Genomic DNA, 13,790 nt, shown 5'->3' with positions numbered 1-13,790 from the left:
TGTCAACTCTGTCTATTTCGAGTCATCCCAAGCTCGTGCACTATTTACCCTGACTGAACTCACTGGTAAACCTATTCCTACCCATTCTCACTCTTCCCATAATACTTATACCGGAATTGTCTCCGTCTCCCCGACTGATTTGTTGTCTCTGACAAAGACTGGCCAGACTGTAAAAACGACCTGGTTGCCTGCATTGTCGACTATGATACAGTGACAGTACAGTGCTACACAATTCGGAAACTGTGCCCACTTCGCTCGCCAACTTTGCCCTCCCCCAAAAAGAAAAAGCTGAAATGAAGCCCCTGGTCTGAATCCAGATACTGTAATCTCTACCACTTCCCTGATCCCTACCCCCACTTCCTCACTTTACCTGTCACACCAAGCAATCTAAACGTTCTACCAAATCCTCTCCTACACGCACTTCTGCTCTTCGGACATCTATCCCCTCTTCTCCTCCTCCCAAGAAAACCTTTGTTTCTCAGACCCCCCCCCCCCCCCGGAAACTCGAAGACATCCAAAACTTCCCAAACATGACCCAAGAGAACGCAACGCTCTTTCATCCTCCCTCCAATCCCTCTATTCATATTCCCTCTACTTTCAAGGTATTTGGCAATATCCATTCTCCTCTTCAAGTTTATCCAGAAAAGTTGTTAACTTATTTTCAAAGATCATAACAGATGAAGCTTCATAACATGTTCGAATAGTATTTCGGAGTTAATATTGCTAGGACCTTATATCATGGCAATGTTAGCAATAGAGACCTCTGAGACCTTTCGTACGCTATGGTTGTGCTTCAACCAGAGGGATTATCGAGAGCCACCATATCAAGATTAGGTATTTAGTAGACAACCGTTTTCCTGTGGTTCAGGGACACCAAAAAACTACCTTCATCGGAGACAAGGCTAGAAGTGAACGCCTTAAATGCACGACGATGGAGGAAGATCAAGTAAATGTCTTTCGGAACCATAAATCAATGTGCTATACGAAAGGCAAGTAGGAAACTTATATCCAAGTGCATGAATACGTCCCCATTACCCTGAGTCATTTTCATCTTAATCATTATTTTTTTTAACAGGCCAAAACTGCTGCACGGGACCACTTCTGTTCTGCTGGTAACATCTGGTGGGACCTGGCATTATGTTACAGCATGCAAACTGTCAGAAATCACCACAAAAAAAACAGGGTTTCTGCAGATTCCTTTGCCACATCCACGCAGTTTCTCAGATCTCAATCCCACTGAGAATGTTTGGGCAGTCATGTGCAGAGACTTCCCCCAAGGTCGCATCCGCAATTGTCTTATCATCGTTGCCCAAGCAATTATGACATGGGAACGATTGCCCTCTGCAGACGACGCCAGTCAGTGGCGACGTTTGTGGCATCCATTCCACAAAGACTTGCCAGCGTTCGCCAAGCTGGTGGCGGGAACACGAAATATTAAAAGTATTGGACATATCAAAACCTGTGATATTTCCTCGGCAGTTTACTTGAATTGTCAGACAACGCCATCAGTAACATGGCATTTATTTAAAACTTAAGTTACTTGGATCACAATAACCATTATGCGAGTTGGGCTATCAATATGAAGGATTATATAAGTACCGCTTTCGTTGTCGTTTCATATTATTAAGTCAGTAAAAATAGTCTTTATAGCGAGTGTACATGTTTGGACTAACACAAGATAGTTATCGAAAAAAGCGGAATGAGCAAGCTCAACATATTTTCTCACTCAATAACACGAGGCCATTCCCATCTCAATTGCTTAGAATAAAAATGTCAAAGCAGTATACCATGTGAGTGTTTCCGTCTGCAGTTCTGAATCCCAAACCCTCCTGATGTTATTCAGGACATTTACATATTCTTTCCATCTGCTATACTTCTAAGTTACAATTAATAAATTTACTATGATATTACAAACATACCTCATTAAAAAAAAAATCCAGGTCATAGTTGCTATACGGAGGGGTAAAAATAAGTATTTCGATAAATATTACTTTCACATATATATGAATATCATAATTCAGCAATATGTTAATTTATGCAAAGTTACTTATAAGTTACACAATTCAAATCAAAGTGGGATACAGCTTGATACTTTATGTTCTTCTGATTCTCATGTCATACTGCTTAAATCCTGAATTATACTTGTCACTCGTGTATTGTCCATCAACATGCCTCTTATTATGCTATGTGGATTTCCATCAAGTGGAAAAACTAGAAGGAGTTTGGAACTAAAAGAATACTTCGAAAATGAAAAAAATAAGACAGTTACCATCGTGAGCGAGAATGGTTTTCTCAATAAGGTAAGAAATAAAAAGGATTTTGAGTGCCAGTGACAATATGTACCACATACCTTCCCCTACCTGACATCTACACATGATGCCAACTGTGTGTAACTTTTGAATTGGATATACGGAATTGCTTATAGGAAACTTAGGTAACTGTCTATAGTAGGACCACATAAAGCAGCACTGTTTCCTTGCCATGCACAGATTGTTATTTTTAAATATTTTGTTTGTGAAAACCGTGATTCTGACTCAAAAAATCCTGATTTCTTGATGAAATTTGATTTGTTCTGGACTGACCTGATGGCAATTTTGCCATCAGGTCATGTATATTCTGTATTAGTACCGTTACTGCAGATACACATGTCTTCATGATAAGTAAAATGAAACTGTCCTTACTACTTGACAAAGACATTGATGTAAGTATAGTTTTCATTTTTTTTTGGGGGGGTGGGTTAAAGTATACAAAAAGACTGCACCGACTAGGAGAAAATTTAAGATAATAGCGTTGTAGGTAAGGAAAAACTACATTGACTGATATCAAAATTAATTTGCAGAAGCCCACCGATTCCAGTTAAACGACGAAAATGTGATTGAGTGGGGGTCCGGGGGCAGAGCCCCTGATAGGGAAATACAGCGATCGGGTGGGGGTGCGGGGTGGGGTGGGGTTGGGTTGGGTTGGGTTGGGTTGGGATCCCCTAAGATTGTTGGTTGGAGTTCGGGACTTTGTCTCTGACGGATGCGGTCCTTTTATAAACATTTACCTTTTTTTTTTCTTTTTTTTTCTAAAGATCAATAGTTCTGTCCCCCTTCTGTCCACGTATCCAAATTGTTAACTCATATTTACCCTTTTTGCCACAATACTTTTCCATAGTGCTGTGTGACCTTTGATGTCTGGTACATTTGTTTGTTTTGACTATTCCCAAGCCACCATTTGAGAACCACTGCTGTAGATGAATTGAAATTCCAGTAGTTATTTATTAGGGAAGGAAGATCAAAGGCGCATCTACAATATGATTTTCTATATCAAATAACCTCCTTTTTTTAGCTTATGGCAGAAATATCATAGCTGAAGTGGCTGATATTACATCAGTCTATTGATTAATTTACTGTTAAATGTAAAAACCTCTTTGTAATACTCTAAAAATATAGTCTACTAATTATTTCCTCTATGTCTTAATGTTTCTTTATGTATTTGTTACAACAGTCAGCTATATATTTTTTTCTAAATGTATACCTAGATATGTTTTGGTCTTTGCAGGAACTTATAGGAACTTGTTGTTGTTGTTGTTGTTGTTGTTTTTTTTTTTTTTTTTTTTTTTTTTTTTTTTTTTTTATAAACAAGTGCTTTTAGGAAAGATTATTAGTGCATATTAGTCAAATAATAAACTTATGTTCATTGAGTTTAGTCTTTTACATAAGATTTTATTATTTTTCTCTCTTTTTTTTTTTTTTTACCTTAATAACTAAAGAGTGATTGAACAATAAGAAAAATACATTTTTAAAAAATTGTACAAGAATTTTGCATATGTCTTCTGATTGTTTCATATTGGATTATTTTCAGCCTTTATTCAGCCTTGTTATCCCCCTCCTGAATATTTTAGAGGGCTGTTGGCCCAAGAGATTAACCTCCCAAACAAGAAATTTGCTCTATAACATTTCTCTATGTATGTAATAGAACATCTTTTGGTTGTTTATTATTATGGAAACCCATCTTTCAGTGAAATCATCTAAAACAAAAACAAAAAATAAAAGTAAAATTCACACTTCAATCCTCCCTCTCTCTCTCTCTGTTACAGGGACTTGAAAACAGATATTCAGTAGTCCCATATAACAAATAGGTGGTGTGTGATATACCATACATGATAATGTTATAGTAGTAAGAAATGTTAATCATTTTATAATCTTTAGGTTATTATAAAGATATAATATATTATGACCATACTTTTGTTGTATATTTTATTATTACTAGTGTTCATTATATTCTTATTGATATGGTTATTATTTTTGTAACTGAGCATGAACAATGCTGAAATTAAGAGGACTGTGAAAGTAAGACTGCTCTATTGAGCATAAAAAAAATAGGAAAAGTGGAGAGTACATTGATCAAATCAGTCTGGTGAAATTATTGGAATGATGTGATCAAAGTACCATTACTTAAGAAAGTAACTGCTCCATTTTTTTTTTTTTAAGCAACTCTATGTGTATTCAAAGAAACTAACAGAACAGTTAGAAATGGTGGCAGCAGTAGGATAAAAATACTTGTAACCATACCATCATTTTCTTATAATGATCATAGAGTTGCTTAGTTAAATTATATGAAATAGTTTCTTGTTTGAGTCACAACAGTCTGGTAATACTTTATTATCACTCTGTTTATTCTTTGTACTTTGCTATTGTTTCCAAGAATATATTAAAATCACTTATAAAAACACAATTATGGAATGGGTAACAAAACACTTGTATTGCACCACTTCAGTGATATAATAATGTGACATGTATGGTACATCACAGACTCCCTATTTGTTTGTTATACAGGACTATCAGATGTCTGTTTTTAAGTCCCTGTGGTTGGGGAAAAGAGAGAGAGAGGGGGGGAGGGGAAGGTTGGGGGAAGGAGGGAGAGGGAGAGAAAAAAATAAATGAACAAATGATTGAGAGAAAGAGAGACAGGGAGAGGGAGGGATGATATTTGTGGATCTTTGATCTCTGTTTCTTGGTTTTATACAATTTCACATAAATAGTCATAAATTCCCACATACACATCCATGAATGGAAGTTGGTAACTACTAGAAACAGCCCATGTCCCCATACTGACCCTAACCTACTCTTTACAGAATTCAAAGTACTATGCCTAAATATCACACAACCCATACTCAATTTTGAAGTGTTGTGGAAATACAAAGAATTAAAAAATAAAAAGTATCAGTGAAGTCACCCATTCTTAGTCTTTCTGAAGCAAATGAACCAAATTTCATTTTCCTAAGTCAGAAACTATGACCTTGGCTTTGTTCAATGCACAGCAGCTTTTTCACTATTTTTTTTTTTTTTTTTTTTTTTTTTTTTTTTTTTTTTTTTTTTCCAATCATTTATGTAAAAAAATTAGCTGGATCCAGCATCCACACTTGGTACGCAAAGGGTGAATCCTACAAATTCATACCATAAAGAAATAAGAAAATCTTATTAACAGGAAATTTATCAAGATGTCATCAAGTACGTACCTGTATAAACTTGAAAAGTGAAAATAACCATTTGATAAGCAATGCCCCAGTAAGTATTTTAATTTATTCAAATCCTCTTTTTACTGTCTTAATTAGATCTTTGAAAAAGAGAATATAACAAACTTGGAAAAGAGATGGGCTTTAGGGAGTGGTTTTATATTCATAAGTACACATTCATATAACCCTTTATGAAGTGTTTTGTTTTTCAAGCTGATCTATAATAAAATGTGCTTTGTTTTGTACATTATAATTTTATGACATGTGTTACCTTCCTTGAACTTAAATTAAAACTACCTTCCTTGATCTTAAATTCAGAACTACCTTCCTTGAACTTAAATTCAGAACTACCTTCCTTGAACTTAAATTCAGAACTACCTTCCTTGAACTTAAATTCAGAACTACCCAGTCATATTTCAAAGGTATTCATATTTGACCTCTGGTATTACTAAAAGTGGTTGATATGAAACTGCCATCCCACACCAGTAGGTTATGCTATATTCTGATCACTTCTTTTGTTCATGGCGTTATTAACCCATTGCCACCAAGAACATTTAACATCCACTGTAGTTTCGTTTTGTGAATTGTCTTTATCCATAGATGGCTCCATAAGTGCTAAGCCACCAAGGAGACAATTAGTAGGCCCTATCTGGCCTCAGCTGATTTTCACTTTTCTTGAGTTTTCAGGAAAAAGTTGTTTTCCAAATGCTATTAAAAGTGATAATATTATTAATACTGATATGATGATTATTACAATATTATTAACAATACTAATAACAATAAAACATATAAAATAATATTTAAGAAAAAACAAGGAAGAGGGTAAACAAGTGAGATAGTAATTGACTCCTTAGTGACTAAGAGCTATAGCAGCCAGTTATGAGTATCCCTTGCAGCAGTAGATTAATAAATAAAATATCTTACAGGAAAAAAATGCTGTATTTAGTGATTCTAGACGTGAGAAGGACCTTAGAGGGGCTATGAAGACAGAGGTAATACGACTGTTGAATAAAGATGATGTTACAATATTTGATGCAGGGAATTACATCAAAGGCTACAGGTAAGAAGTGTTGTAAGCAAATACATTTATTAAATGGCTGCATGGTGTGTAATTGATTTTTTTTTTTTTCACAATCTATTATTTAGGAGTTGTTAATTAATAATTATAAGTTTATCTTTTTAAGAATAAATTAACAAATAAATGTAATGTAATCACATCCATTAAAGAGTATTTTATGTTTACTGTTATAATTAGATTTGAATTCTTCCACAGATATGAATTGTATTGTGCAACAAAACACAACAAAACACCCCATTGTATTGTTCACTGTTTGGTCCCAACTGAACAAGCTTGGTCATGGAATGAAAATCGAGTTGAGGATGAACAATATACCCGTGAGGTTTTTGATGGCCTTGTCATGAGATATGAGGAACCTAATAGCAGCAATAGGTATTCATATAACTTTGTTCCATATGCATTAGTATTATACAAATTATTAAAGCTTAGCAATATGTTATTATTTTTGCTTTTTGGTATAATTGGGTATTTACATACATATTCTTGAATAAATAAAAATTTCAAGAGCCTTACTTCACTGAAATATTATGCAAATATACTATAGACATTTGTATAATTTTTAGGTGATTAAAAAATAGAATCATATTCTAAAGTTTAAATATTCAATTCCACACAGGTGGGATTCACCAATGTTTACAGTTTTACCAGAAGATAAGCCCCAATTTGAAAGCATATTTGAGGCAGTATATCTACGTAAGCCTCCTCCTCCTAATCAGTCCACACAAACACAGCCACTATCATCTACAAATTTTCTTTTTGAGCTTGATCGGACAACACAGGTAAGATCAACAGCCTTAGTAAAAAAGTGCAGTGTCATAAGTGTCCTGAATTATTGCAATATTTTATTTGAGAAAGTAGAACATAGGCATTGCATATATTATTGTAACCCAAGTAAACAATATGTAAGAATGTTTAAAAAATACTCATTAGTTAGAATTAGTTGAAAGAAGGTAGACTAGGATAAATAGTAAAACATGGTATATGAAATCCTAGGAATAAGAAGGTTGACATGACAGGTTCACTGGAATAAATAAATAAATAAATAAATAAATAAATAAATAAATAAAAAAATAAAAAAATGCCACATGCTAATAAGAATTTTTACTCTTGAAAAGTACTTTTATGTCTTTGCTGCTATCAAAATGCAGTAACTCAGTAATCTATCATAACTTCATGAATTACAGAGTCACCGTGTTCTGAGTCATAAAAAACATAAGAAAATGCATTGATCTAAAGATTAATTATTTTGCTTTTTTATTATTATTCCAGTGTACACCTCATGTGAGAAGTTCCAAACTGACTAGAATGGGGTAATATTTTCTTTAAAAAAAAAAAATAAAAAAAAAAATAAAAAATAAAAAAAAATAAATAAATAAATAAATAAATAAAAATAAATAAACAACAACAAGACAAGACAAGACAAGACTGTATGGACTGAATATTTGATGCTTTTCAGACTAACCACAAAGCTTTTGTTTCTTTCTTGCTGTACACTTTTCTCTTTGGTATTTAAAAAGGAAGTAACAGCAACAATAATGTCAGCCCAGAAAATAGTAGGAGGAAGCGACATCAAAATCCCTGGAGTAACTGAACCCGTAAATCTTGGAAGAACGGTAAATATGTGGTTTCTCATTGCAACTTCAATGGAATTTTTGTAAATACCTTTCTCATTTGCAAAGGTTTGAGGAGAGTTTATACACATGTATATATGTATGTCTGTGCGTGCGTGGTGTGGTGTGTAAGAGGGGGTGTTGGTATGTGTGTGTGTGGGGGGGGTTGGGGTTGGGGGGTAGGTATGTGAGTGGGGGCAGATTGGTGTGTGTGACTGTGTGTGTGGGAGGGGGATTATAATATATATATATATATATATATATATATATATATATATATATATATATATAATATCTATATATAAAAGATAGATATGATATATATATCATATATAAAGATATATATATGATATATATATCATATATAAAGATATATATGATATATATCATATATAAAGATATATGATTATATATCATATATAAAGATATATATGATATATATATATATCATATATAAAGATATATGATATATATCATATATAAAGATATATATATGATATATATATCATATATAAAAGTATATATGATATATATATCATATATAAAAGTATATGATATATATCATATATATATATATCTTTTTATATGATGTATATATATCATATATATTTTTATATATAATATATATCATATATATATATCTTTATATATGAGATATATATATCATATCTATCTTTTATACATAGATATCCTATATATCTATCTTTTATATATAGATATCATATATAAAAGTATATATGATATATATATATATCATATATAAAGATATATATGATATATATATACCATATATAAAGATATTTATGATATATATATATCATATATAAAGATATATATATGATATATATGATATATATATCATATAAAGATATATATGATATATATATCATATATAAAGATATATATATGATATATATATATCATATATAAAGATATATATGATATATATATCATATATAAAGATATATATATATATATCATATATAAAGATATATATATATATATATGTATATAACATATATAAAGATATATATATGTATATATCATATATAAAGATATATATATATATCTTTATATATGATATATATATCTGTATATATGATATATATGTATATCATATATATCTTTATATAATATATTTATATATATATATCATATATATCGTATACAAGATTTATATATATACACCAATCATATATATCTTATATATATAAGATATATATGATTGGTGTATTTATATATAAATCTTATAAATATCTCTTATATATTTATTATATTTATCTCTCATATTTAATATTTAATATATCTATTATATATAAATTTATGTATAGATATATATATATATTTTTTTTTTCTTCATATATTCATATGCATGAATAAAAAAAAAAAAAAAATATGGCAAAATAAATATACCATCAACTATGTTTTTATCTCCACAGTTGACACTGGCAGAATTGACACGAGCAAGAAGACAGTTTATATCCTACACGAAGATGCATCCTGTGGAAGACACTGCAAAATTGTCTACGCTTTTTGTTCAGTATCTCAATACTACTTTGGGGTGATGCCTGGCTCTTAGAATAGGTCCACTTTTGAGTTTCTCCCAAATATCTGGTGGTCAACATCAACTGATTTATCCAGTTATATTTGATAATACTTTTTTTCAATTGCATCTTATTCTATTTTTGTAAAAATCTTGTTTATGAGGCAATAAGCTTGTTATGGATTAGTATACAATTAAATATAAAGAATAAAATGTACTCATAAATTGTTAATGTTATTTTGTCTACCCTATGTTATAAAAAAAGAGTTTTAGTCATGCATAATACTTCTCAAGTTTCAGAGTGCTTTGTTTCATCTTATTAAAAAAATGTTTATAAAATCCACATATTTTTTGCTTAGTGTTTAAGGGTAATGTCTTGATGGGTCCCCAGGTACATGCATACAAAAACTCCCCTTTGCATGATAGGCCCCAAATGTGTTTCCTTTGCCAAATAACAGGAGTCTTGGCATAACTCTTGCAAATATTTCTTGTTTTCAAATCTTGCTGGATTTTATCATAGCATTACCCTTTCATATGGCTTAGAATGTGTCCATCTTACCTCTTTAAATCATATATGAATGAGTTATAATGAAACATGATGAAAGATAAAAAAATAAGTGGAAAACCTTAAGAAAATCCTAAGGGAATTGAAATGTTGGAGTCTTTGCACATATGAAATATGGCTTGTATGTCACTTCTTGTTTATGTGTGTTAGCCTGTACATGTGTTATGAAGTTTACAAATCATCATCATTATCATTTGGGAGCTAACACCGGCAGGGGCGCATAGCTGCATCCACCCTTCGCTTCCACCTATGATGGCCCAGCCCATCTCTAGCTCCTCACGACAGGTTTGATCAATCTTCCCAAGCCACGACTTTCTGGGTTGTCCCACAGGCCTCCACTCAGGGTTGTCCCAGACAGAGACAACCTGGTGGGCAGGGTCATCCTGCAGAAATTGAGCCAAGTGGCCGTATAGCCAGAGTTGGCGATCGCGGTTTGTGCAAGTAACAGGTTCTGTACCGGTCTCACAGTGCAACTGTTGGTTGGACACATGGTCCCATCAACTGTACCCCATGATCCAGCACAAGGATATGTTACAAAAGGCATCAAGACAAGATTCCAAAGCACAAGATAGCATCCAGATTTCACTACCATATAGTAAAACTGGCAGTATCAGGCCCTTGAAGACACGTAGCTTGGTCCTTCTGCACAGGTACCGGCATCTCCAAATACTCTTGTCAAAAGATTTCATGACCCCTGCTGCCAGGCCAATCTATCTACTGACTTCCTGGTCTGACAGCCCAGAGTCGTGAACTGCACTACCGAGGTATATAAAACTCAATGTTTTCACCGCGAGCATGTACTGACTACATAGGGTCTCCTAGTAGGCCCCCAAAATCCTGGATCTTGGTCCAGGAGACCTCTAGCCCCAGGGGCTTCGGTTCATTGCTAAATGCATCAAGAGCCGCCACTAGGGTTTCCAGAGATTCAGATAGAATGGCAATATCATCAGCAAAGTCAAGATCTGTAACCTTGATATTGCCCAGACTTGCTCCACAGACTGAAGTTTTCATTTAGCTTCATGTTTCTTATTGCTGTGTACGCTCCTATGGATATATATAAACTTGAGGTGAAGTTTACAAAGTAAGAAGTAAATAGTTATAATAAAAATAATAAATTACAGAATCATAAAAAATGCATTAAAACTAGTATTTATAAAAATTATACCATGGTTTAGGGTTAATGTCAAATCTGACAAGTGATCCCCCTCAAAAGTATCTCTAATATATTATTATTATATTTCATATTGTCATTGAAGTAACAATCATATACCAAATTATTAAATATATTTAGTAATGGCACTTCAGGAATAGTTCTTTTTCCATTTCATTTTAAATAACAAATTAAATCGTCAATTGGATTGCAACAAGTTACATTACACATTTAACCACTCCACTGTTTTCTTTTATAGATGATAATTACTTAATTAATATGGAGAAGTTACTTTTTCACTTAAGAGTACTTTGGTCTAGTGTTACTTTCTTACTTGTATATTCTTTATACTTAGTTACCCCCCAATCCCTTGATTGTTGTTGTCGTGTGTCTGTGTGTGTGTGTGTGTGGGGGGGCTTAGGAGATGGTGACTGAGGCCGAATGTAGGGGGGGGTGTTACCCTTGCCTTGGACCTCAGGCCTCGCCTCAACTAATTTTGCTTGGTCTTTTCTTCTCCCCCTTTCCTTTTCCTTCTTTTCTTTACTCCCTTCTGTCCACTTATCCTAATTGTTGACTCATTTTCCCCCTTTTTGCCTATTTTCATCATAGTGTTATATGACCTTTTGATGTCTAACACATTTGTTTTAAACATTAACCGTTACAACCATTAACCATTTACACTTAGTTCCCATTCAAGAATGTATCAAATGAACTTGGAATAAATACACATGGTGGAATGGGTAACGAAACACTTATATTCCACCACTTTAATAATATGAATAATGCTCTAGTTCACTATTTACTCTGACTCAGATCTTTGAGGATATCACTGAGTGAAAGAGTGAGCGGCTTCTCTGTTGCTCTTATATATGTGTTTTCTACTGAATATTATAGTTTTACTAGCCTCTCACAGTCCCTTGAAATTCACACTTGTCCATGCCCTATTATAAAATATATATATATATATATATATATATATATATATATATATATGTATATATATATATATATATATATATATATATATATATATATATAACTTTACATACGACTTCATCACAAACATAATCATAATATACAGGTTTAAAATAAAAATACTTGCTTTTCTTTCTGTCTGTCTTTTCTTTTCAATTAAAGTTCCGTATTGAAACAGGTACAAGAACATAAAACATTTTAACACAAACTATATATTTGCGAAAACACTGAACTAGAAGAAATATATATAGTAAGAAGAGAATATGGAACCCATCATTAAAAGATATTTGTAGTGGGGAATATAGCTCTTCAAAGATACAAACTAAATTTCAAAGTTCAAATATTAGTTCAGAAAAGGTTAGTGACCTATTTAAAATGAAAGAGAATATAATGTATGTGAGTATGAAAAATTGCATAACTAGTTACAGAAGAATGAAATGCATGGGATTCCATTTGCCATTCCAACATATAAATAAATACATATATAAGAAATTGCATAGGAAAAAAGAGAAGATACCATTATATTTTCTAACTTAGAAATGTGATACTAATATACAAAACACATCAAAACTCCATTCTTTGATAACCCCTAAACCATTTAGGTTCATAAGTAGTCTCTTAAACCTTTTTATACATTTTTAAACACTTTTCAATTCCAGTTAATCCTGCATTACTCAGCTCTTCAATGATGTGGTCTCGCAAATCTCCTCTCTTGAAAAGAGAGCAATATATTAGACAAGGAAATGAACTGAAAAAAAAAGTGTGATAAATGGTAGACATCATTAAAGAAAACACTTTCTGTTACAAAAAAGAAAGACAAAGAAAAGAAAAGAAAAGGGAACAAAGAAGAATAAAAATATATATGTATATATTATGTGTACATATATGTACATGTATTTAGATTTATATATATATTTATATACATGTATATAAATATATATATATATAAATGAATTCACATATATATTCATATATATGTATATATATATATATATATATATATTTAGATTTATATATGTATATGTATATATATATTCATATATATGTCTATATATGTATATATACACATGTATATACATATATATATAGATGTTGTATGTATGTCTGTGTGTGTGTATATATATATGTATGCATATATATATATATATATATATATATATATATATATATATATATATATATATAGACAGAGAGAGAGAGATTGTAAATATACATATATATATATATTGTATATATACATATATATATATATATATATATATACTGTATATATACATATATATATATTGTATATATACATATATATATATATTGTATATATACATATATATATTGTATATATAAATATATATATATTGAATATATACAT

The 13,790-nt window shown here is 31.6% G+C and overlaps 2 protein-coding genes across 4 annotated transcripts in view; one reads left to right on the top strand and one right to left on the bottom strand.

The window, feature by feature from the left end:
- Window positions 1-870: 870 nt before the first annotated feature.
- On the top strand, window positions 871-9,963 carry LOC125031929 (protein KTI12 homolog). Of its 3 annotated transcripts, none has more exons than XM_047624789.1 (6): window positions 871-989; window positions 6,427-6,560; window positions 6,774-6,950; window positions 7,195-7,357; window positions 8,096-8,191; window positions 9,628-9,963. In XM_047624789.1, the coding sequence occupies exons 1-6, from the start codon at window positions 951-953 to the stop codon at window positions 9,751-9,753; spliced, it is 735 nt and encodes a 244-aa protein (XP_047480745.1). In that variant the 5' UTR covers window positions 871-950; the 3' UTR covers window positions 9,754-9,963. The 3 variants fall into 3 exon arrangements, with proteins under 3 accessions (XP_047480745.1, XP_047479259.1, XP_047480041.1); XM_047623303.1 differs by lacking the exon at window positions 871-989 and adding an exon at window positions 1,818-2,300; XM_047624085.1 differs by lacking the exon at window positions 871-989 and adding an exon at window positions 2,567-2,701.
- A 2,585-nt stretch (window positions 9,964-12,548) lies between these two features.
- LOC125026846 overlaps window positions 12,549-13,790 on the bottom strand; it is a 20,747-nt gene continuing 19,505 nt past the window's right edge. The window contains exon 15 of the mRNA XM_047615447.1: window positions 12,549-13,132. Coding sequence (XP_047471403.1) covers window positions 13,040-13,132 — 93 coding nt within the window. The 3' untranslated portion in view covers window positions 12,549-13,039. The remainder of the gene's footprint in view (window positions 13,133-13,790) is intronic.

The sequence above is a fragment of the Penaeus chinensis genome, chromosome 1 (genome assembly GCF_019202785.1).
Source record: "Penaeus chinensis breed Huanghai No. 1 chromosome 1, ASM1920278v2, whole genome shotgun sequence".
Lineage (NCBI taxonomy): Eukaryota > Metazoa > Arthropoda > Malacostraca > Decapoda > Penaeidae > Penaeus > Penaeus chinensis.
Note: the sequence above shows the minus strand (reverse complement) of the source record. Positions and strands in the feature narration are given on the sequence as shown.

Coding starts and splice junctions, on each gene's coding strand:
- LOC125031929 (XM_047623303.1), top strand. CDS start 2,169: ATGCCTCTTATTATGCTATGTGGATTTCCATCAAGTGGAAAAACTAGA. Junction 6,561..6,773: donor AATTACATCAAAGGCTACAG/GTAAGAAGTGTT, acceptor ATTCTTCCACAG/ATATGAATTGTATTGTGCAA. Junction 8,192..9,627: donor CCGTAAATCTTGGAAGAACG/GTAAATATGTGG, acceptor TTATCTCCACAG/TTGACACTGGCAGAATTGAC.